General features: G+C 38.0%; 1 protein-coding gene across 5 annotated transcripts in view; it reads right to left on the reverse strand.

The window, feature by feature from the left end:
- Positions 1 to 6,547: 6,547 nt before the first annotated feature.
- Positions 6,548 to 26,315, reverse strand: part of Eef1akmt1 (EEF1A lysine methyltransferase 1) — a 44,905-nt gene continuing 25,137 nt past the window's right edge. For all 5 annotated transcript variants that reach the window (XM_076872408.2, XM_076872405.2, XM_076872406.2 and 2 more), the window contains 3 exons: positions 17,071 to 17,153; positions 8,604 to 8,884; positions 6,548 to 6,842 (listed from right to left, as the gene is read on the reverse strand). In XM_076872408.2, coding sequence (XP_076728523.1) covers positions 6,715 to 6,842; positions 8,604 to 8,884; positions 17,071 to 17,153 — 492 coding nt within the window. In that variant the 3' untranslated portion in view covers positions 6,548 to 6,714. The remainder of the gene's footprint in view (positions 6,843 to 8,603; positions 8,885 to 17,070; positions 17,154 to 26,315) is intronic.

A 26,315-nucleotide genomic window follows, 5' to 3' on the forward strand; every position in this document is an offset into this window, starting at 1 on the left:
GGAAGTTATGTTGGCTGTGTGCATTTTCTTTCTTTCTGAATTCTGCTTAGATGGGTTTGACTGAAATGGAACACAGGATTTAAGAGCTAAGCATGAGCTCTACCACTGAATGACACCCCCAGAACCCCACTGAGTTTTACAGGAAATTTAGAGGCTTTACATCTTAATTTTATGGTTACGGTTCAAAGTAATCAAGACTTGATGGTCTTTCAAAGATCATCTAGTCATGTAAAGTTAAATCTCTTTGATCTTTTGTGACAAACCCAAACCAAGAAATGTCCTTTATTGGTATATATTTTACCCACCAAACTTCACTTACCATGGAAATAACAGTTATTATGTTACTGACAGCTGGAGTCTGATCTAGACAGAAGAGTCATTCAAGAACTTTCAACTCCTACTAAATGTTGACAGAAGAAATACACACCAATGAGAAAAATCCAGATGGTCCAAATAAAAAATTCAAAATTTAAAGTGAAAATTGTAGGCAGTTCTGTGGAGTTAGTGAAATTTTACTTCCCTGTTTAAACTCAGGGGTCGGGGAGGGAGAATGATATCCCTGGTGGTGGTTTGTCTAAATACATTCCTACCCAGAAAACACAGAATTTTTAGAATATGAACTAAAATCTATAAGTTAGAGAGTGGCTTTCAAATTAGCCATTTGGGTAATTATTCCTGTTATCAATACTGCTGTGTAACATTTACCAAGTCACCCCTCAAACACAAATGGTGCAAGTGTCAGGATATTAAGAAGCTATTTGCATGGGGAAAACACTATTTTATTCCTTATGTTATATAAATTCAACTTATTAAAGGGTAGCACATTTCCAATGCAAGAAATTAGTTTCCCATTCTAAGATCTAGAAAGGCAATCGTTTTGTGTGTCCCCCCGCCCCCCGCACCCAATGGAATATTCATCCATTTAATAAACATCTGCTATGGTTTCAGGGCTGGGGATTGAACTCAGGGCTTGTGCATGAAGGGCAAGCTCTCACTCTACCCCTGGACTACACCCGAGTGCCTTAGTTTGGATGTTGGGTACCCCCCCACAGGCCCATGGCAGTGCTATTAGGAGGTGCTGTGGACCTTTAGGAGGAGGAGCCCACTGGAGGTTCTTATGTTATTGGGGATGTGTCCTCAAAGAAGAAGATGAGGTCAAAGGAACCCTAGTCCCTTTCTCTCTCTCTTGCACCTGGCTCACGATTGAAGCCATTTTTCTCTGTATGCCTTCTCTGCATTTGCCACCTGGAATACCCAACATAGGCTCAAAGCCTAGGTCTGACTAACCTTGGATCAGAAGCTCCAGAACTGTGAGCCAAAGTAAGCCTATTTTCGCAGGTATTTTGTTAAAGTGACAGAGAGCTGACGAACAGTATTTATTGATACCAGCCTGGATCCACACAAGAAGTGCTGTCTTATCAGTCTGTGTTCCTTTGCCTGTGTGAGCTGTTTTCATTACTTCTTGTTATGGTTTGGATGTGAGATATCCCCAAAAAGCTCACGTGTGAGACTGCAAGAAGGTTCAGAGGAGAAATGATTAGATTGTGAGAATCTTAACCCAATCGGTGAATTAATCCTGGTAGGGATTTAACTGAGTGGTAACTAAAGACCAAAAGAGTGTGACTGGAGGAAGTGGGCATTGGAGGTATATATTTTGTACCTGGTGAGTGGAGTCTCTCTCTGCTGCCTGATGATCATGTGAGCTGCTTCTCTCTGCCACTCTCTTCTGCCATGATGTTCAGCCTCACCTAAAGACCTGAGGAATGGAGCCAGCTACCTATGTACTGAGACTTCTGGAACCATGAGCCCTCAAATAAACTTTTCCTCTGAGGAAGGACCAAGGAAGGAGGACCACAAGTTTGAGGCCAGCCTCAGAAGCTTAGCAAGACTCTGTTTCAAAATAAAAAGGGCAGGGGATGGTGCTGCAGTTGAAGCTCAGTGGTAGAACACTTGCCTAGCATGTGTGAGACACTGGGTTTGATCCTCAGCACCACATGAAAATAAGTAAATAAATAAAATACAAGTATTGTGTTCATCTACAACTAAAAAAAACAAAACAAAACAAAAAAAGAGGGCAGGGAATGTGGCTTAGAGATAGAGTGCTTCTTGTTCAATCTCCAGTACCACAAATAAATAAATAAATGAATAAAACAAACATCAAACAAATCCTTTATTTTAAATGGATTGCTTGGGCAGGTATCTAACACTTTGAATGACTCATTTTGTTTTTGTATAAAAGATGTTTAAAATGAAATCTTTAGTACTTTCACTAGGAAGCAGCAATTAGATAAGGCAAGTTGAAATAGACGTGGTGACTAAGAATGGGGACATGCTGTTTCAATGAACAATGACAGTTTTATTCTCTTTTAAAACTAATGTTTTTTGGGGGGAGGTTGGAATACTGTGTTTTATCAAATAGAGAAAACTGATTAGAGAAATTGCCAGCTAAAGTTCAGTGAAACTTTGCTTCCCTCTGCCACCATCTTTGCAATCTTATCTCACACAGTTAACACAGCTGCACTCATCTGCTCGGGTACCACTCATTCCTTGGCTCAGTGGGGGAGCCATGCTGGATACTGTACATTTCAATAGCTTCTTCCCCTCCTCCCAGAAAGTGCCACAGTGAGTGTTCCCTTCAAATAAATTCTATCTTGAGGATTTTTTTAAAGTATGTTTTTAAGCTGTTAATGGATAAATACCTTTATTTTATTTATTTGTTTATTTTTATGTGGTGCTGAGGGTTGAACCCAGTGCCTCACACAGGATAGGCAAGTGCACTACCACTGAGCCACAGCCCCAGCCTCTATCTTGAGGATTTTAGGATACCCCTTGGAATAGAGGTACTTTGCTGTTTACTAAAGATCTCTTCCAACTGATAGTATAATAGCCCTCCCTTATCTTTGGTTTCAGTTCTCTTTGGTCAACCATGGTCTGAAAATATTAAATGAAAATTTCCAGGAAGAATTCATAAGTTTAAATTGTGTACTGATCTAAATGCTGTCATGAGATCTTACAGTGTCTCACTCCATCCAGCTAGAGACCTGAATCATCCCCTTGTCCAGTGTATCCACCTGCATATACTATCCATCTGAGCGTCACTTAGTGACTATCTGGATCTTGGTTATCAGATTGCTGTGCTTATGTTTCAATAAACCTTATTTTGCTTAATAACAAAGCTGAAGTCAGATATGGTAGGAAGTAGTAACTAACTATAGTCTCAGTTACCAGAGAGCTGGGGCAAGAGGATCACCTGGGCATAGGAGTTTGGGGCCAGCCTGGACAATATAGTGACACCTGGTCTCATACCAAAAAAAAAAAAAAAAAAAGTAAAACAAAACAAAACAAAAAAAAACAGAGTTTAAGTGTAGTGAGGTGGCCATCTTATTACTGTGTATTGTTATAATTGTTTTATTATTATTCTTAATCTCTTACTGTGCCTAATTGATAAACTTTGTCATAGGTATGTAAGTACAGGAAAAAAAATATGGATCTTGATACCATCTGAGTTTTCAGGCATCCATTAGAGGACAGATTACTGTTTCTATTGTATGCTTGTTTTGTTAAAACAATCATTTGGGAATACTAAATAAAATATATTTTTCAAATACCAACAGTTCCATATAGGGGGCCAGTTACCTAATATCCCATTTCACTCCATCACTTTCAGCAGAGTAAAGAGGAAAAAAATAGGATCATTTTTAGTAAATGGCTTGAGCTCTGATTTTAGAAACGAATGGAGAGGGAAAGAACATGGAACTCCTATCTGAAATGAGGTCTTAAAGTTCCCTGTGCATAATCCCACAGATTCAGGAGGCTGAGGCAGGAGGATCCAAATTTGAGGCCAGCCTAGGCAACTTAGTGAGACCCTGCCTCAAAATAAAAAATAAAAAAAATGAGCTAGGACTGTGGCTCAGTGGTAAAGCACCCCTAGGCTCAATAATCCCCTGTACTGCCCAAAAGAAAAGAGCTGCTCTGTGTATTACATTTGCTCTTAACTTTCTAGGCACCTCACTGCTCCAAATATACAGCCCAGTAGTTATTTAGATTCTGTTAGCAAAAGTGAAACTATTCTTTCTCACTCATGGGTTCATTACTTTGTCTCTCAGTACAAACCTCTGACTTACAAAAATGTCTATTAAAATACTTTTCAGGGCTGAGATTGTAGCTCTGTGGTAGAGCACTTGCCTAGCATGTGTGAGACACTGGGTTTGATCCTCACCATCACATAAAAATAAACAAATAAATTAAAGGCATTGTGTTCATCTACAACTAAAAATATAAAAAAATAAAATACTTTTCAATCTTTTAAGTTCTTGGAGAATAAGGGGCCAGGAGCCTCCTGAGAGTACATGATGATTGGCAGGTGTCTGGAGTGCCTCCACCGCCTAATCGGGCAGACTGGGAGGAACACACCAGGCCCAATGGTTTTTTTGTTTTGTTTTGTTTTTTTTAAAGGTCGCAAAGGTATAGCTGCAGACTTTTTATGAAATCAAGAAGTGGATTGTACTGAACACAGATTTGCTATAATTGAAATCGTATCAGGGGTCCAAAGCTGTGAAACACACTTTGGCTGTTTATTAAAACAAAAAATGCCATTACTTCATTTTGTAAGCCTTCTAACTTGTATAAATTTTTAATGAATTAAGCCTTTCCCTTTCCCTCTCTCTCCTCTGGAAAAGAAATAAGGTTTCTCTTCAACTAAATGACTGATTTATAGGGCAAAATTCTGTGATTTCTAGGTTGTTACTTGTCTGCAATTTGTAAGCTGAACATTTCATTTCTATACATAATTTGTCACTGGCCTAGGCGATTTTTAGCATACCAATTTATAAGGAAAGGTGGATTTTTTTTTTTTTTTTTTTTTTTAACTCAGGGGCACTCAACCACTGAGCCACATCCCCAGCCCTATTTTGTATTTTATTAGGGACTGGGCTTCACTGAGTTGCTTAGCACCTCGCTGTTTCAGAGGTTGGCTTTGAATTCTCAATCCTCCAGTCTTAGTCTCCTGAGCCACTGGGATCACAGGCATGCGCCACCATGCCTGGGAAGGAGTGATTTTTAAAAAACATTTATTAAATAACATGTCAGGTGCTGATAAAAATCAATGTCTCATAAAAATAAAGTAATTATTAAATTAAAAGTTGTCTGGAAGTATGATTACTGAATTCTGAGAAAAAACAAGAGCAGTTCCCCCAGTTCCCCTGGGGTTCATATGCCCAGCCCCTCCTCTCTGGATCCGTCAGGATAGGACAGGTTTAGCTCCAGTGAGTCACAAGTCCCACAGTCTGATGGTCAACAGCAAAAGCTCATTTCTCACTGTTCCTCATGTCCCCTGCATGTTGGCTATGGCCCTGCCACCCTTGAGGACTACGTAGCCAGAGCAGCTTCTGTCTGGAATGCTGCTGGTCACTGTCGGAAGCAGAGCTTTATTCAGAAGTGACATGTGTCACTTCCTTTCACATTCCGTCAGCCAAAGCAAGTCATATGAGGTGGGAATAACCCTTTCCCAGAGAGACAGTGTTGATTTGGGGGCAAGTATCTTGAAATGATTATAGATCTCCAAGAAACTGCAATATTACCAGAGAGGTGTGTACCCTTTACCCAGTTTCTCCCCTGCAGCATAATATCACAACCAGGAAACCAAGGCCAGTACAACAACAGACCCCATTCTCTATTCCAAGTTCACATTTTGTTTTACTTACTCATTTGTGCATGTGAAACCCTAGCCACAGACAAGACACAAAACAATCCAGGACCACAGAGAACTTCCCTTTGTGGCCGTGTCCCTCCCCACAGCCCCGCTCCCCCATCTGTTCTCCATTGGAGAATGTTATATAACTGGAAACCTATAGCATGTGACCTTTGGGAATTGGCTTTTTTCACCCAGAATGATGTCCTTAAGATCCATCCAACTTATAGATATCAATGGTCCATTCCTTTTAATTACCATGCAGCCTTCTGGGGTATAGATGTATCAGAAATATTTTTTGAACAATAAGAATCTAGTGCAGTCCCCAGCTGTTTCTTGGTAACAATGTTTGGTTCACAAGTGGCACTGACTTCTTCAGGCAGTTTGGAATGAGCATGCTGAGGTTCAGCCACTGGCAGAGGGCACCTGAGACACATTCAAGTCACCCCTCCCAAACTTGGAAGAGGAGGAAAAATACAAGAGGCACTCAAAAATTGGTTCCTTGGATTATCAACTGATTTCATGGAGGCAAGTCAAGTCTCCCGGGGTGGCTGGAGCAGGATGTCAAGCGCTCTCACAAGACCAAGGATGCTGCATGCCAACCACTAGAAGCACCCTCTATCCACTGCTGGTCAGAAGAAGTCCGCTTTAAGGAACCTCTGGCCCAAAGCAGAGACCAATATCCTGTTCACCTCAAGAGGCTTGGGTAAGCCAGCAAGTTGTTCTGTTTTTTCACATATGTCATCAAATGAGGAATGCATGAGTCAGGTTTTAAGATTTCTTTCAACTCTAATTCCATGGATTTGAGTGGCAGAAGAATCCCAAACTCCAGGAATGCCCTCATTAAGGAAACAATAATGACAGTTTTCTCCTTTATTCTGAAAATTAGGCCAGGACAGCCCTAGTTTGGGGGGAGTGGGAGAAGAGGTTATAGCTTTTCAATTGACTAAGAAAATAAAAAGGGGGAAATGAAAATGTCACCGGGATCCTTTCCTGTAACATGTCCCTGTCCATGTTTAGGTTCCCTAGTCCAGTCCAGAATCATAATTCACATAGCAGCGGAACTCATTTGCCAAGTTTCGTGTGTGTTCTGGAATAAACTTGCACATCCTTACATCCAAGAGTTCAGCTGCCTGTTCTTCCATGATGGCACCTGAGGAGAACAAATCCAATGAAACAGAGTGAAATACCAACCAGGAGAGGGGACCAATCATGGCTGTGGAGCAGATTCTAGACTAAAACACTTGAAACAACTAATACAGAGAGTGGGGGTCCATTCTTTATGTCCCCTTTTACTTTCTCTGACATTTTTATAAATTATCTACTTTTTCCATTTCTTTTTTAGTTAATAAGTAATCTTCCACTTCCACAGAAGTGGATTATATTTATAAAGGAAGACGAGGAAAGCAAAAAGAACTACTAGGCCTTCCCAGTTGAGTCAAGAACTTCTTTTTGGTAGTATATAATCTTACAGAGCCTATGAATGAACATGCACCACCTGTTTGCCCACCTCTCCAATTTCTCTCCCAGTCTACTCCTTGCCCTGTAGTCCATCTTGCCCAAGTGCTCCTCTCCCAACACTCACATGTTGCAGAGAGCACCAGCCAGAAAACAGAAGAATCCCTGATTCTTGCCCTTTCTTCCCCTCCACATTCAGAGCATAACAAGTTCTTCCAATTTTATCACCCAACATGATCTTTTATCTATTCCTAATGCTGTAACCTTGCCAGAACTGCTGTCACTATTGGCTGAACACTGTGGTGGCCCCACGTGGCACCTGTGTCCACCAGCCACTTTGGTATAAAGCTCCAGAGACCATCTTTAGACTAATTGGACCCAGTGGTTTTTGGAGTAAACACTGTAAAAGAAAGCCTTGGTTCCTGGCTCTCATCTGTACAGGGCTAGGGTGGGGAACACCTCTTGTTCCACACTATGTGACACCACCCTCTGGTCACATTGAGCCCCTGAACCTGGTCTGTGCTGGCCCACCCCTGCCAGGGTTGAGGGCACCTGGACTTCCCGCTGAGATCTTGCCCCAGGTCTGGAGTTCCCTCCCAGTCTTCCCTGGTACCAGCCCTGCTTCTCTTTCTTCATTACACTTGAAGAGAATTAGAGCTTCATTTCTTAGGTCTGTTTTGTCACATTTTTAAAATATTTCTCTCCTAAAACTAAAAGGTATATCCCAAGAGATCAGATCACCTGCTTGTTGGCTGGCACAAAGGGTTAGTAAATAGTTGTCAAATGAATGAACATTAAGTAAATTACATTGGTATGAACAAAGAGAGGCATTCTTCACCAAATAAACAATTCTACACCACCCAAGAGCAGACCCCCTGCAGCTCCAGGGCACAGAGCAGAGTAGGGCATGCAGGAAAGAAGCTGTGGCCCTGAGGTCCTGGGAGTAGGACCCGCGACCACACCAAGCACACAGACACGGGGCTGCACAGAAGTAAAGAGATGGGTAGGTGAAGTTTTAGTTCCCAAATTTTAATAAATAATCTTAAGAAAGTATACATGAAGAAAACTTTTACTAATAAACCTAATGTAATGTTTAGCTCTATAACCTAAGACAATTCCCTTTATAGATTCTGATTTTCTCTTTATCACTTGTGGAGTCTGGATCAAATACTATTGTTACCATGATGACAGTTTAGTGTCAGATCTTAAGCTAAGCATTTTACAGTCAGCACGATTCACCATGACCCTTAAAAGCAGGTAGTATTTATTTTCAGTTTCAGTTTATAGATCAGAAACCAGGGCACAGAGAGGTTAAATAACTTATTTAAGGTCACATGGTAAGTTCTAAGATTCAGTTCTAAGGATCTGAGTTCTAAGATCTCTTCCAGCTCTTGGAACCCAAGACTTGACTATCCACTGTCATCAGCCTACATGAGACCCAAAATGTGGTACCTACCTGTGCATAGCAGAATCTTGCCCCTTGTCAGGTACTTGATGGTTTCGGATGTCTTCCTGAGACATTCCTCAGAAAGATAGGGAGGATCTGCTATTACAATGTCAAAACTATGTGCAGCAATTTTTTCAGGTAAATCCAGTGGATTATTATAATCATAGAAGATAAATTCTTCTCCATACATGGAGAATCTTTTGTCATATTCAAAGATGTATATAGAGAAGTCTTCTCTGTGTAGTTCTCTGAGTTTCTGATAAACACTGGGAGCACTCACACACGCAATTCTACAATACAAAATGAATACACTGTGAGAGATCTTTAATGGTGCTACTTTCCCCCAAATAATGGGTCCTTGTGTTCAGATTTTCTTGAATCAAATAATAGTGCAAGCTAATGATTAGTAAATTTTTGAGAAAAACATTATATAGTTGCACTTTTAAAGAATTTGGTATTTAAAAATACGTAACTCATAATTTGAGGTTATGAAATAATAAATGTACTTTTATAGAAAAAATGTTAAAAACATTAGGAACACATTATGATAAAAATTAGATGTATTAGCCCAAAGTCTAAATTCACCATGTTTTCATGTTGAGTTTTTAATACTCCTTTCAAATATTTTTAGTCCAAACTAGATATTTTGAAGTCATTTTGTAATATTCATGATCTTGCAAGAAAAATCCCAAGTAGATCCCTAAATACCTCCAGTTTTCCAAAAAGATATAATAAAGCGAGGTCTTATTGCAGACTTACTACTCTGAATGTTTGCATCTTTTTTTGTGCATGTAAGAAAAGCAAAGAATGTATTCTTTTTTGCTTGAGATCAAATGCAGGGCTTTGTGCATGCTAGGCACACTAAGCTACGTTCCCAGTTCAAAGACCCTATTTCATTACAAGCAGTGCACAGTTTATATGAACGGGTAGTTTTCCAAGAGATAACTTTTAACTCCAATTGCTGAAAAATCCAGGGGTAACCTAAATATTGAAATGCTGACTTGACTATGGTATGTTTATTTCATGGAGCCACTTTAAAAAGACTGAAATAGACCTCTGTATGCTGATTAGGACTGATAACCAAGATCTATTCAAGGAACAAAGAAGAGTAAAACATGATTTCATGAGTATGGGATAGTAAAGGCTGGTGAGGTAAAAACGTGTGTCCTAGCCAGCTGGTGGGGACAGGGCCCTCCCAGCTCAGCACTTCTGCACAGGGCTGGGAGGACACAGGGACAGCGCAATTCTATCTCTACAATTCTATCTCTACTTCGCTGAAAGAACAAACTGCAACATTCAGGATCAGGTATGCACAATGGAAATTCCTCCCTCCCTCCTTTCCCCTCCCAACCTCCCTTCCTTTCACTGAACTATACCCCTAGCCCTTTCTATTTTTTATTTTGAGACAAGGATTTGCTAAGTTGCCAAGGCTGGCTTCAAACTCGTTATCCTCCTGCCTCAACCTCCCAAGTTGCTGGGGTTGCAGGTGTACACCATTACACCCAGCTTACATACAATGCAAAATTTTTCTGAGAAAGGAGAAATAAAGCTATTTCCAGGCAAACAAAATCTCAGTGCTTGCTTGAGCAGGTCTTCCCTGTACTTCAGGCAGGGCAGTGGACCAAGTTGCAAGATGGAATGAGACCAGAGAGGCTGGAGAAGTTGGCAAAAGATAGTGAAGGTTATCAGGTAGCACCTGATGAGCCAGCTAACCACTGGGTGACCTTCTGCAAATGACTGAATTTCTCCAGCCTTGCTGTCTGTCTTTAGAACGGAGAGCATAAAAGTAATGAAAGGACAGAATAAAATGACGTTGGTAAAGCACTTATGAGAGAGGGTACACAGTGGTCAATAAATTATTTTTACTATCATTCATGTTTAAAATTATGACTTAATACCTAGAAACACTGATGTCACCTTTCAGAAAAAAAAAAAAAGTTGCTTTCAAGGCTCTCCCTTTCTCTCTCTCTCTCCCAGGCGTTTTTATTTTATTTTAAGACAGGGTCTTACTATGTTACTCAGGCTGGTCTTGAACTTGTAGTCCTTCTGCCTCTGCCTCCAAAGTAGCTGGGATTACAGGACTGCACCATGACTGGTAAATTATCTATTTAAGAAGTAATTCATCCCCAGGATTCTTTTCCACACTCATGTCTTAGAGCATATGCTTTCCACAACTGGCAGAAACTGGAGGAATGTTCTTTGGATTGGGCATGCTCAAGAGAGGGATGATAACCACAACTGATGATGTGGTTCTATGTGGAAATAAAAGGGAACTGCGTGTTTAGCTCAGTGACAGGGAACTTGCCTAACAGGCTAATGTTCTGGGTTCCATTTCTAGCACTGAAAAGGAAAAAAAAAAAAAAAAAAAAAAAGCAAAGCAAAACAAAACAAAAGAATAGGAAGTTAGAAGAAATACATTAAACTCAATGGATATTGAGACTTCCTCTTCTTTCAGTCATTGAGGGATGCATAACTTCCAGGGAAGAATTAAGAGAATCTTCCCTAGATCTCTGACCAGCCTATAGGAAAATGCTTACACATTGACACTAGGTAGGGGCTCTCTAGGAAATAGTTCATCCTGATCCTCCAACTATAGAGACCAAAGTAGATAATGTAGGGCTGGGGGTGTAGATCAGTGGTAGAGCATATGCTTAGCACATGTGAAGTCCTGGGTCCAATTCCTAGCGCTAACCCCCAAACCAAACCAAACAACAATAACAATAAATTAAAGTAAATAAGGAATACCCACGTGTCAAATCTTCCAGCTTTTGGGTGCCCCATGCTTAAATACAAATGGACAGCTGGGGGTCAACAGACATTTGAAGCACCAATATTAGACAAGTATCTGAGGTTAGACAGATAAAAGCATTTCAGAGTAAACAGAAACTATGCAGGGAAAAGAAAATGTTTATAAATTATAGGAAAATGCTATACACATTGACACTAGGGGCTCTCTAGGAAATAGCTCATCCTGATCCTGATGTTATAAATTAGTTACAGAACTAATAATATTCCTAAGAGGGATGAACAAGATACAATAGTAAATGAATATTCAAAGGTCAAAAAAGAGCTATATATAATTACAAATATGATAGTATATATGACAAACTCAATAGAATAGTTAGACAATAAAGTTGAGGAATTCTCCCAGAAAGCTGGATAAAGAGACAACAGACAGAAAATGAGAAAATTAGATTCCATATTCAATTAGCAGAAGTTCCAGAAATGGAACAGAAAAAAAAAAAAGAAAAGAAAAGAAAGAAAAAGAAAACCACAGGTGAAGGAATCAAAGAAAGAATTTAAGACAATTTCTTTCCCAAACTGAAGGACGTGAGTTAAAAAAAGAAGGAAAGGATTTCTTAGTGTTCAATGCAATAGATAAAAGTGGCAAAACCCAAAAAACTACTCTGAGTACCAAAGATTAAGAAAAGAAAACCCTAAGCCTATAGGGGGGAAGAACCGAAAAAACAAAAACAAAACAAAAAAAAAACCAAAACAGGTTTCTTACAAGAAATCAGAGTGTCATTGGCTTTCTCAACAGAACCAATGGAAGCTTGGAGAAAATGGAGCAATTCCTTCCAAATCTAGATTTAAATACCCAGAAAAACTATTACTACCAAGTGTTAGGGGAGAAGCCAGGTGTAGTAATTAGCTTTTTCTTGCTATGACAAACACCTGAGAAAAATAACTTAGAGAAGGAAAGATTTCGGCTCACAGTTTAAAGGTTTCAGTCCATGGTTAGCTGGCTCCACTACTTTGGGCCTGAAGTAAGGCAGAACATCATGGAAGAAGGGTGTGACAGAGGAAACTGTCAGCTCATGGCAGCTGGGAAGCAAAGAGAGTAGGAGAGAGCAAGAGCAAGAGAGCAAGAGAGAAGGAAGGCGTTAGGGACAAGATATAGTCCCCAAGGGTATGCCTCAGGGACCCACTTCTTCCAACTATGCCCCACCTCCTATAATTTATACTGCCTCCCAAGAGTCTATGTAAATTATTAATCCATCAGTGAATTGATCCACTGATGAAGTTAGAGCTCTTATGATGCATTCACTTCCCAAAATCCCCAACTATTAATATTACTGCATTAGGAACAAGGCCTTCAACACACGAGACTGGAGGATCCAGATCCAAACCATAACATCTGGTGCAATAGTACACACCTGTAATCCCAGCTACTCTGGAAGGTTAACCGTATCTATGTGGGTTTGTCTCTGTGTCCTCTATTCTGTACCATTGGGCTACCAGTCTATTTTGGTGCCAATACCATGCTGGTTTTGTTACTATAGCTCTGTAGGATAGTTTAAGGTCTGGTATTATTATGCCTCCTGCTTCACTTTTCTTGCTAAGGATTGCTTTAGCTATTCTGGGTCTCTTATTTTTCCAAATAAATTTTATGATTGCTTTTTCTACTTCTAGTTCTAAGACTGTCATTGGGATTTTAATAGGAATTACATTGAATCTATATAAAGCTTTTGGTAGTACGACCATTTTGACAATATTAATTCTGCCTAACCAGGAGCATCAGAGATCTTTCCATCTTCTGAGGTTTTCTTCAATTTCTTTCTGTAGTTTTCACTGTAGAGGTTTTTCACCTCTTTTGTTAGATTAAGTCTCATTTTTTTTTTTTTTTTTTGAGGCTATTGTGAATGGAGTAGTTTTCCTAATTTCTCTTTCAGTGGACTTATCACTGATGTAAAGGAATGTGTTTGATTTATGGGTATTGATTTTATATCCTGCTACTTTGCTGAATTCACTTATTAGTTCTAAAAGTTTTCTAGTGGAATTTTTTGGATCTTCTAGGTATAAAATCATGTCATCAGCAAATAGTGGTAGTTTGAGTTCTTCTTTACCTATTTGTATCCCTTTAATTTCTTTTTTTTTTTGTCTAATTGTTCTGGCTAGAGTTTCAAGGATGATGTCAAATAGAAGTGGTGAAAGAGGATATCCTTGTCTTATTCTAGTTTTCAATGAAAATGCTTTCAGTTTTTCTCCATTTAGAATGATGCTGGCCTTGAGTTTAGCATATATAGCTCTTATATGTATGTTCCTACTATCCCTAGTTTTTCTAGTGTTTTGAACATGAAGGTGTGCTGTATTTTTTCAAATGCTTTTTGTGTATCTATTGAGATGATCATATGATTCTTGTTTTTAAGTCTATTAATATGATGAATTAATACTGATTTCCATATGTTGAACCAATCCTGCATTCCTGGGATGAATCCTCCTTGATCGTGGTGCACTATCTTTTAAATATGTTTTTGTATGTAATTTGCCAGAATTTTATTGAGAATTTTTACATCTATGTTCATCAGGGATATTGGTCTGAAGTTTTCTTTCCTTAATGTGTCTTTGTCTGTTTTTTGTATTAGGCTAATGTGGATGCTAATTCACAGTAGCGCAGGGGGAATACTAGGGAAGAATAATGTTACCTTAGATTAGGAGTAGGAAGTGATGGGAGGGGAGGGGAGGGGATATGGGGATAGGAAAGATAGTAGAATGAAACAGACATTATTACTGTATGTATATATATGACTACATGACCAATATGATTCTGTAACATGTACACTCAGAAGAATGAGAAATTATATCCCATCTATGTATGATATATCAAAGTGCATAAATTCATTATACTGTCTTGTATAACTAATTAAAACAAATTTAAAAATTGAAAAAAAAATCACACTGTACCCAACAACTATGTAAAATTATTACATGTTATTCAAAAAATTATAAAAATTGCTTATGGAAATGGAAATACTAACTATCCTGATATATATATATATATATATATATATATATATATATATAGAGAGAGAGAGAGAGAGAGAGAGAGATAGAGAGAGAGCTCTCTATCACACACATACATATATTTATCATACCTTACCCCATAAACTAGTACAATAATTTTTAAAAATAAAATAAATCATTTTTTAAAAGTTCACATCAGAAACATTGTTAACAAATAAAAAGCAAATGAAAAACTGGGGGAAATATGTAATATGTAGTATGTTTTGGAAATCTGCCTCATCATAGCAACCATTCTATCTATATGTATCCCAGAACATGTTGTAAGCCTCAAATATGCAAAATAAACTTTATTTTAAAAGTAAAAAACAAAACAAAACATGTTTGTACTTACTGATAAGAGATTTAGATAGAAAATTTGGAAGTTAATTAATAATATTGATTCAGAATACATAAAAATAAGAGAATTATTATCTGCATAGAAAATAAAAATTGTAGAAAAGAGGAAAATTGAAGTCTTAACTATAAACAAGACTATACAGCCACAACAAAATGAACCAGTTATAGGGTACTGATTTAACATCTGAGCAGCCATCTTAAATGTTAACTGCCATCTTATGAGACAAGTTTCACTTTCCTGTACTTCCTCTTACCCAAACTCCCCTCACCCCCATTAGTGACCTGCCCCATGGTACCATAACCCTAAGTCAATCCCAGAAGGACACAACTCCTTTGCTCTGGAAAGCCCCATGTACCATCGACCTAAGCCAATCCCATGCTATACCCCAACCGCCTAGCTCTGACGCAAGCACCCTTGATCCTATCCCATAGAGCCACAACCACAACTCCAAACCCCTAACTCACAAAAGCTGAGCACCTGAACATCTTGGGGCCTCTCTCTCTTCTCTATAGAGAGATGGCGTTTATTTGTTGGCTCTGACAATAAACTTTCCTGTGGCTCTCTGCCTGGTCTCCGTCCTTCATTTCTTGCTTGCCTGTCTCTTGTTTTCTCACTTTCCTTTCACCGGTCCTAACCAAAATTAAGATAGGACTATTGGGAATATGGACAGAAAGCATGCATGTTATGTGATTATGGTAGAGCATAAAAAGAGCTAAATCCTCTACGGTGAAAACTTAAGAAAGATAGAAGTACCCCCTTAACTGTGGTTTTGCTTTCTGAAGTTTCAGTAATCTGTAACTGAAATAATTCTAAAACATTAAATGGAAAATTCCAGACGTTGTTCATAAATTTTAAATAACTTTCAGTTGCTATTGTTGATCTATTACTGTGCCCGATGTACAGCGTTTGCCTTGCATGTGTGAGGCACTGGGTTAGATCCTCAGTATCACATAAAAATAAATAAACAAAGCTATTGTGTCCATATACAACTTATATAAACTACTATAGTTAAAAAAAAAAAAGAGTGTATGTATGGAACAACATAGTGTATAAAGAGTTTTATACTACCTATGGTTTTAGTTACCCACTGGGGATCTTGGAACAGATCCCCCTACAGATAAGGAGGAATGATAGTAAATGTCTAAAAATGACAAATCACAAAGTAGCAATATAAACATATTACTCAGAAATCTGACTGTAAATACCAAAAGAATCAACTGAAAAGAAGCTGAAAGTAGGGGGCAGGCATGAGGGAAGTTAGTAATGGATGTTTTCCTGGATAAACCTTTTAGAAACATTTGACCCTTTAAATTACATGCATGAAATTGGGCGCAAAGGCACACGCCTGTAATCCCAGGAGTTTGGGAGGCTGAGATAGGAGGATTACAGAGTTCAAAGCCGGCCTCAGCAATGGCGAGCCACTAAGCAACTCAGTAAGACCCTGTCTCTAGATAAAACACAAATACTGCTGGGAATGTGGCTCAGTGGTTGAGTGCCCCTGAGTTCAATCCCTGGTACCCCCTCCCCCAAAAATTATATGCACAAAAACCTCTGACAAAAATAAAAACCAGATTAACAAAAAAGAAAACCTATATTCATCAAAGTTCAAAAAGACCAAACATTATGATTTCTCTGTCTCTCTTTCTCTCTTTTTTTGTGCTGGGGAATCAAACTCAGGGCCTAAGCAAGTGCTCTACCACTGAGCTATATCCCCAGCCTCCAAGGTGTTCTCTTTTAAAGCAAACTCTAGACATATAAAGGAAAGAAATTGGTTAGAAAATGTCAATATAAAGAATTGTGGGTCGAGGATATAGCTCAGTTAGTAGAGTGCTTGACTTGCATGCACAAGACCCTGTGCTCAATCCCCAGAACTGCCAAAAAAAAAAAAAAAAGGAATAAAGGCTGGGGATATAGTTTAGTAGTAGAACATCACATTTGCTTAGCATGTGCTAGATCCCAGGTTTAATCTCTAGTACAACCACACACATACACACACACAAAAGAGAGAGAGAGAGAGAGAGAGAGAGAGAGAGAGAGAGAGAGAGAGAGATTAGAAATGACATGATGAATAGATGAATAGATTTCTGAATGCATCCCTAAACTCAGTGTTGAAGCAGTTCTTAATTGGTCATGTGCTGCAAACCGTAATATTTGCATATTATAGTATAAACTTCTCACAAACCATCTCTCATCTAGGAAGAACATTCAAAATATTAATTTATAGATCCATTTAGGGTTCATAAGCATGATAACCAGTTTTCATGCCATTGTGTGAGATGTGCCTCAGATTCATTTAGAGTAGAAGACAAAAAGGAAACAAATTTTGAATCTCACCTGCCACCTTCTCCAGCAGCAGCAATCACCTCCTGTGCAAGTCGCAAAGCAGTTTCCTGACTATACCAAAACTGGCTCAGTTGCTGCAACAGAGGGAAGGGTTGATATCATTTCAGAATTCACATAAACTTTGCTCTTTTCATTTATACCTACTATGCCAGTATGCATGTATTCACTTCTTTTGAAAATTAATTTCTTTGAAGCTATGTTAAATCAATACAAGCTCATAGGTATGAATTAAATTTATGCATTAAGTATCAGTTACTATTAACATGACAAAAGGAGACAGCTGGTCAATGTTTCTCTTGAGAGAATATAGCCCTGCCTTTATATGAGTCTTCCCCTCCAAAAAAATTAAACTTGAACCTGATTAGGCTTCTAGATTCAGTTACAAGTGAACAGAATCACAAACACAGAGGATGGAAGAACATGTTAAAGACACCACAGGGATGCAGATAATTTTTCCCCCCCATGGCCTTATGTGCATGTTTCCTGAATTATTTATTTCTCAGTTAGAGCTAATTATTTTTTTTGTTTTGGTTTGTTTTTTGTTTTCTTCTTGTTCCATTTCATGCTGGTTGATGCTTTTCTTTAAAATTCTCCTGATCCTTAAAGATGTATTCATATTTGTAAATTAAGGATTACGGTAGTGGAAATAAAGTAGCTACTCTATAAATCCATTTCTTCAACAGACCTCTCTCTACTCTGAATGACAGGGCTGGGGGTGGACCAGTTTCCTGGGGCATGCAAACCAAGGATTCTCTACTGTAAAAATCCGTCCAGGGGGGCTGGGGTTGTGGCTTAGTGGTAGAGTACTTGCCTAGCTCAGTACTCTGGGGTTGATCCTCAGCACCACATAAAAATAAATAAATAGGGGCCAGGGTTGTGGCTCAGTGGTACAGTGCTTGCCTAGCATGCACGAGGAACTGGGTTTGATCCCCGGCACCACATAAAAATAAAGATATTATATCCATCTACAACTATAAACAAACAAACAAATAAATAAATAAAAATAAAGGCATTGTGTCCACCTACAACTAAAAAAAAAAAAATATTAACCAAAAAAAAAAAAAATCTATCCAGGGAGAAGCAGATGACCATGACCCCAGCTGGCCCCTGTATAGAAGGAGGAGGAGCAGACGACCATCTCACACACACACACACACACACACACACACACACACACACACCAGCCTACAGTGAGATAGGAGGAGAGCAACCCTGACCGGCCACTAGTAGGAGGAAAGCAACCTCAGACCAGATGTGCTGCAGCCCCATTTACCAACACTTGGGGTGGTTTTCCCCTCTGGCTTCCATCTAGTGACAACAACCAGGATCTATAAGACCATCTTCCAGGTTCCTGCAGGCAAGATATTGGTAACCTGCAGGAACACTACAAGATTATAAGGTAGAAACTGTAACACCTCGAGTCCACACTGCTAGAGGGGAAGACACATGGACCACAGGAAGAAACAAGGGAAGAAAGTGGGTAAAACACACTAAGCTGACACAATAATAGATGCCATTGACAGCACAGTAGATGAAATGTCAGAGGAGTTCAGAATGTACATAAAAAATGATCTGAGAAGCAAAGAATGAATTAAGAGAGCAAATACAGGCAACAACTGACTGCTCCAACAAAGAGATACAAGAGGAAATATAGGTAGCAAAAAAGATTACTTCAAGAAAGAGATAGAAGCTCTGAAAAAAAAAAAAAAAAACAAACAGAAATCCTTGAAATGAAGAAAACAATAAACCAAAGAAAAAATTCGATAGAATGCATCAACAACCGACTAGATCACTTGGAAGACAGAACCTCAGGCAATGAAGACAAAATATATAATCTTGAAAATAAAGTTGACCACACAGTGAAGAAGATGAGAAGCCATGAATAGAATCGCCAAGAATTATGGGACAACATGAAAAGACCAAATCTAAGAATTAGAGGAAGGCACAGAGATACAAACCAAAAGAATGGCCAATATCTGCAATGAAATAATATCAAACATGGAGAATGAGTTGGAAAATCAAATACAAGAGGCTTTCAGGACCCCAAATGTACAAAATTACAACAGATCCATACCAAGGCACCTTATAATGAAAATGCCAAGTAAGGACAGAATTTTTTTTTTTTTTTTTAAAGAGAGAGTAAGAGAGAGAGAGGGGGAGAGAGAGAGAGAATTTTTTAATATTTATTTTTTAGTTTTTGGCAGACACAACATCCTTGTTTGTATGTGGTGCTTGAGGATCGAACCCGGGCCGCACCCATGCCAGGCGAGCACGCTATCGCTTGAGCCACATCCCCAGCCCCAGGACAGAATTTTAAAAGCCACAAGAGAAAAGTTTCACATTACATATAGGGAGAAATCAATTTGGATCTCGGCAAATTTTTCAGCCCAGACCCTCAAAGCCAGGAGATTGTGGAACAACATATATCAAGCACTGAAAAAAAATGGATGCCAATCAAGCATCTTTTATCCAGCAAAATTAAGCTTCAGATTTGATGATAAAATAAAAACCTTCCATAATAAACAAAAATTAAAAGAATTTACAACATGATAGCCTGCACTACAGGTTGTGGCTCAGTGGTAGAGCACTCACCTAGCATGCATGAGGCACTGGGTTCGATCCTCAGCACCACAATAAATATAAAATAAAAGATATTGTGTCCACCTAAAACTTAAAAATAAATATATATTTTTTAAAAACAAAAGCCTGCACCACAGAATATTCATGGCAAAATATTCCATGAGGAGGAAATAAAAAACAACAGTGAAAATCAGCAAAGGGAGGAACTACACTAAGGAAAAATCCAATCAAAGGAGAAACCAACTCAAGTTAAAAATCAAAAATAAACCAAAATGACTGGGCATACAAACCAAGACTCAATAATAACCCTGAATGTTAATGGCCCAAACTCATCAATTAAAAGACACAGAATGGCAGATTAAATTTAAAAAAAAATACATCCAACAATATTCTACTTTCAAGAGACTCATCTCACAGGAAAAGACAACCACAGACTGAAGGTGAAAGGTTGGAAAAAAACATATCACTCACATGGGCCACATAAACAAGCAGGGGTTTCCAACCTCAAATCAGATAAAGTGGGCTTCAAACCAAAGTTAGTCAGAAGAGATGAAGAAGGACATCTCATACTGCTTGAGAGAACCACACATCCACAAGACATAATAATCATAAATATCTATGCCCCAAACAATGGAGGTTCTACGTATATCAAACAAACCCTTCTCAATTTCAAGAAGCAAATAAATCACAACACAATGATACTGGATGACTTCAACACACCTCTCTCATCACTGGATAGATCTTCTAAACAAAAAATAAACAAATTATAGGACTCAAGAATACAATCAATGATTTAGACTTAATAGACATATATTTCATCCATCATCAGCAAATACACCTTCTTCTCAGCAGCATATGAATCCTTCTCCAAATAGATCATTTATTATACCACAAAGCAACTCTCAGAAAATACAAAAAAATAGAGATACTACTCTATATTCTATCAGATCATAAAGGAATGAAACTAGAAATCAATGATAAAATAAAAAATAGAAACTATTCTAATACCTGGGGGCTAAATAATATGACATTGAATAAGCAATGGTAGCAGAAGACATCAGGGAAGAGATTAAAAAAAATTCTTAGAGGTAAACAACATACAACATATCAAAATCTCTGGGACACTATGAAGGCAGTACTAAGAGAAAAGTTCATTGCATGAGCTCATTCATTAAAAGAATAAAAAGTCAACAAATAAATGGCCTAACATTACATCGCAAAGCTCTAGAAAAAAAACAAATCAACACCAAAAGTAGAAGACAAAATGATTAAAATCAGAGCTGAAATCAATAAAATTGAAACAAAAGAAACAAGTCAAAAAATTGACAAAATGAAAAGTTGTATCTTTGAAAAAATAAATAAAATTGATAGACTCTTGGCCATGCTAACAAAGAGAAGAAGAGAAAAATTAAAACTACTAAAATTTGTGATGAAAAAGGAAATATCACGATGGACACTATTAAAATACAGAAGATAATTAGAAACCATTTTGAAAATTTATACACCAATAAAATAGAAAATCTCAATGACATTGACAACTTCTAGAAACATATGATCTACCCAAATGAATCAGAAGGACATACTCAATTTATTTATTTTATTTTTTTTCAAAACTCTTTTTTTTAATACTTATTTTTTAGGTGTAGATGGACACAACACAATGCCTTTATTTTTTTATGTGGTGCTGAGAATCAAACCCGGTCCCGCCCATGCTAGGCGAGCACTCTACCGCTGAGCCACAATCCCAGCCCACATACATAATTTAAACAGATAAGTTTCAAGCAAGGAAACAGAAGATGCCATCAAAAGCCTACCAACCAAGAAAAGCCCAGGACCAGATGGATTCTCAGCCAAGTTCTACAAGACCTTCCAGGAAGAACTAATATCAATACTCTTAAAATTATTCCATAAGGGCTGGGGATGTGGCTCAAGCAGTAGCGCATTCTCCTGGCAGGTGTGCGGCCCGGGTTTGATCCTCAGCACCACATACAAAAAAACCAAAGATGTTGTGTCCGCTGAGAACTAATAAATAAATAAATAAATAAATAAAACCTCTTTCTCTCTCTTTCTCTTTGTCTCTCTCTCTCTTAAAAAAAAAAAAAAAAATATATATATATATATATATATATATATATATATATATATATATATTCCATAAAAGAGAAAAGGAGGGAACCCTTCTAAACTCATTCTATGAGGCTAGCATTACCCTGATACCAAAATCAGACAAAGACTCATCAAGGAAAGAAAACTTCAGACCAATATCCCTGATGAACATAAACACCAAAATTCTCAATAAAATCCTGGTTAATCACATACAAAAACATATTAAAAAGATAGTGCACCGCAATTAAGTGGGGTTCATCTTAGAGATGCAAGGTTGTTTCAACATACGGAAATCAATAAATGTAATACATCATATCAATAGACTTAAAGACAAGAATCAGATGATTTTCTCAATAGAGGCTAAAAAAAGCATTTGATAAAATATAGCACCTCTTCATTTTCAAAACACTACAAAAACTAGGAAAAGTTGGATTATATCAACATTATAAAAGCTATCTATGCTAAGCCCAAGGCCAACATCATTCTAAATGGAGAAAAATTGGAAGCATTCCCTCTAAAAACTGGAACAAGACAGGGATGCCCTCTTTCACTACTTCTATTCAACCCAGCCCTTGAAATTCTAGCCAGAGCAATCAGACAAACAAAATAAATGAAAAGGATACACATAGGAAAAGAAGAACTCAAACTATCACTATTTGCCTCACTATTTCTGACGACATGATTCTATATTTAGAAGATCCAAAAAATTCCACCAGAAAACTTCTAGAACTAATAAATAAATTCAGCAAAGTAGCAGTATATAAGATCAGTACCCATAAAATCAAATGCATTTCTATACATAAGGGAGGAATCCACTGAAAGAGAAATTCGGAAAACTATCCCATTCAATATAGCCTCAAAAAACAAAAAATACTTGGGAATCAATCTAACAAAAGAGATGAAAAACTTCTAAAATGAAAACTACAGAACTCCAAAGAAGAAAACTGAAGAAGACCTTAGAAAATGGAAAGCTCTCCCATGCTCTTGGATAGGCAGAATTAATATTGTCAAAATGACCATACTACCAAAACTGCTATACAGATTTAATGCAATTACTATTAAAATCCCACTGATCTTCTTCATAGAACTAGAAGCAATCATGAAATTCATTTGGAAAAATAAGAGATCCAGAATAGCCAAAGCAACCCTTAGCAAGAAAAGTGAAGCAGGAGGCATCCAAACCAGACAAACTATTCTACACAGCAATAGTAATAAAAACAGCATGGTATTGGCACCAAAATAGGCATGTAGACCAACAGTACAAAACAGAAGGTACAGAAATCAACCCACATAAATACAGTTATCTTCTACTAGACAAAAGTGCCAAAAACATACATTGGAGAAAGGATAGCCTCTTCAACAAATGGAGCTGGGAAAACTGGAAATCCATATATAGAAAAATGAAATTAAATCACTCTCTCTCACCATGCACAAAACTCAACTCAAAGGAGATCAAGGAATTAGACCAGAGACCCTGCACTTAATAGAAGAAAAAGTGGGCCCAGATATTCATCATGTTGGATTAGGCCCCAACTTCCTTAACAAGACTCCTAAAGCACAAGAAATAAAATCAAAAATCAATAAATGGTATTGATTCAAACTAAAAAACTTCTCAGCAAAAATAATCATTGAGGTGGGGACTGGGGTTGTGGCTCAGCGGTAGAGCACTCGCCTCTTACGTGTGAGACCCTGGGTTCGATCCTCAGCACCACATAAAAATAAATAAACAAAATAAAGATATTGTGCCCATGTATAACTAAAATATTTTAAAAAAATCAATGAGGTGGAGAGAGAACCTACAATACGGGAGCAAATTTTTACCACATGCATGTCAGATAGAGCAGCAAACTCCAGGATATATAAAGAACTCAAAAAACTTAATACCAAAAACCCAAACAACCCAATCAATAAATGGGCTAAGGAACTGAACAGACACTTCTCAGAAGAAGATATACATGAGATCAACAAATATATGAAAAAATGTTCAACATCTCTAGTAACTAGAGAAATGCAAATCAAAACTACTCTAAGATTTCATCTCATCCCAGTCAGAATGGCACTATCAAGAATACAAGCAATAATTAGTGCTGGAGAGAATATGGGGAAAGAGGTACACGCAGACTGGCTGAGGGTGTAGCTCAGTGGTAGAGTGTTTGCCTAGCATGCATGAGGCACTGGGTTTGATCCTCAGCACCACATAAAAACAAATAAATAAAATAAAAGTATATAAAAAAAAAGGTACACACTTGGGATGTGGTTGTGGCTCAGTGGTAGAACACTCGCCTAGCACATGCGAGGCCCTGGGTTCAATCCTCAGCACCACATAAAAATAAATAAATAAAATAAAGGTATTGTGTTCAAATACAACTAAAAAATAAATACTAAAAAAATAAAATAAAAAAAGGTACTCTCATACATTGCTGGTTGGATTGCAAATTGGTGCAACCACTTTGGAAAGCAGTGTAGAGATTCCTCAGAAAACTTGGAATGAAACCACCATTTGACCCAGCTATCCCACTCCTTGGTTTATACCCAAAGGACTTAAAGTCAACATACTATAGTGAGATAGCCACACCAATATTTATAGCAGCTGAATTCACAATAGCTAAACTGTATAACCAACACAGATGCCCATCAATAGATGAATGGATAAAGAAAATGTGGTATATATACACAATGGAACATTACTCAGCATTAAAAGAGAATAGAATTGTGGCATCTGCAGGTAAATGGATGGAGTTGGAGAATATTATGCTAAGCAAAGTAAGCCAATCCCCAAACACTAAAGGCTGAATGCTTTCTCTGATTAGTGGATGCTGATCTATAGTGGGTGGGGGATTTGGGAAGAATGGAGGACCTTTGGATTGGGCAAAGGGGAGGGTTGGGAGGGGTTATGAGGGTGGGAAAGATGGTGGAATGAGATGGACATCATTACCCTAGGATGGTATGATTACACAAATGGTGTGTCCCTACACCACGTACAACCAGAGAATTGCAATGTTAGTCTCCATTTGTATACAATGAATTGAAATGCATTCTGCTGTCATGTACAACTAAATAGAACAAATAAAAAAATATATTTTTTTAAAAAAAGGAAAGGGCTGGGGATGTGGCTCAAGCGGTAGTGCACTCACCTGGCATGTGTGCGGCCCGAGTTCGATCCTCAGCACCACATATAAACAAAGATGTTGTGTCCACCAAAAACTAAAAATTAAATATTAAAAATTCTCTCTCTCTTAAAAAAAAAAAAAAAGGAAAAAAAATCTATCCAAAGACCAGTTATGGTGGTGCATGCCTGTAATCCCAGTGACACAGGAGTCTGAGGCAGGAAAATTGCAAGTTCAAAGCCAGTCTCAGCAAAAGCGAGGCACTAAGCAATGTCTATAAATAAAAAATACAAAATAGGGCTGGGAATGTGACTCAGTGATTGAGTGCCCCTGAGTTCAATTCCTGGTACCTACCCCCCCCCCCAAAAAAAATCTATCCAAATGTTAGGGATATATCTCAGAGGCAGAGTGCTTATCTTGCATGCAAGAGGCCCTGGGTTCAACTGGTAGCACTGCAAAAAATAATAATCCTAATCCTGATCTGTTTAGTGTCCAAATAACCCAAATGCCTATCAACTGATGAATGGATAGACAAAACATAGTACACATCCATACAATGGAACATTATTCAGTCATAAAATGGAGTACTATGTAAGACATGGATGGAGAAAGTTGATTAGCAGCTTCCAGGGCCTGGGAGGATTGGGGGATTACAAAGTGACAGTGAAAGGACATAGGGTTTCTTTTTAAGGCAATGAAAATGTTTTAAAATTGACCATGGTGATTGTTGCAACAATCTTATAAATTGTGACCCTAAACTCGGTGTAGTATACACATAATCTCATGTACATACTAAAAACTATGAATTCTATACTGAATTTTATTAAGGCTGAACTGCATTGTCTGTGAATTGTATCTCAAGGCTAAAATCTGATCAGAAAGAAAACTGTGCTGAGTATGGAAGACTGTAGCATAGGTCCCTCTGAAATGGCGCTGCCTTTTTTCCTCTTTACTATCATGGAGCTCTAGAATTACCTTGGATTCAATTTTATGTTTCTTTCTGCCTTTACTTCCCAAATTAGAGCATTCCCAAAGCAGGATCTCCAGTTTGATTAGTGAGGAATCCTCTGGGATTTGGCCTGGAGGTGAATGATTCTGATGCTCTGTTTGACTTCCAGATATGACTAGAAGGGGAAGAGACCGACTGGCCCCGCCATGGTAGCAGGACATCATATAATTCATCACAATGATATTGGTCCATGACCATTTTGCGTGCTATGTTCATAGGCTCTGAGTCTGGAACCAGCACTCCTGGTTCTCCACGGGCAAAAAGCTCCCTATTCATGATGGTTCTCACTCTGATGGCAATTTTCTCTGTTGCTTCACAAACCATCTGAAACTCACTTGCTTTTCTTCCAGAAATTCCTTAAAAGTTCTGATCAGTTCAGGGCATTCTTTGTTCTTTTATTATTTTCTAAGGTAATTTTAAAAAATATTTATTTT

The sequence above is a fragment of the Callospermophilus lateralis genome, chromosome 12, assembly GCF_048772815.1.
Source record: "Callospermophilus lateralis isolate mCalLat2 chromosome 12, mCalLat2.hap1, whole genome shotgun sequence".
Lineage (NCBI taxonomy): Eukaryota > Metazoa > Chordata > Mammalia > Rodentia > Sciuridae > Callospermophilus > Callospermophilus lateralis.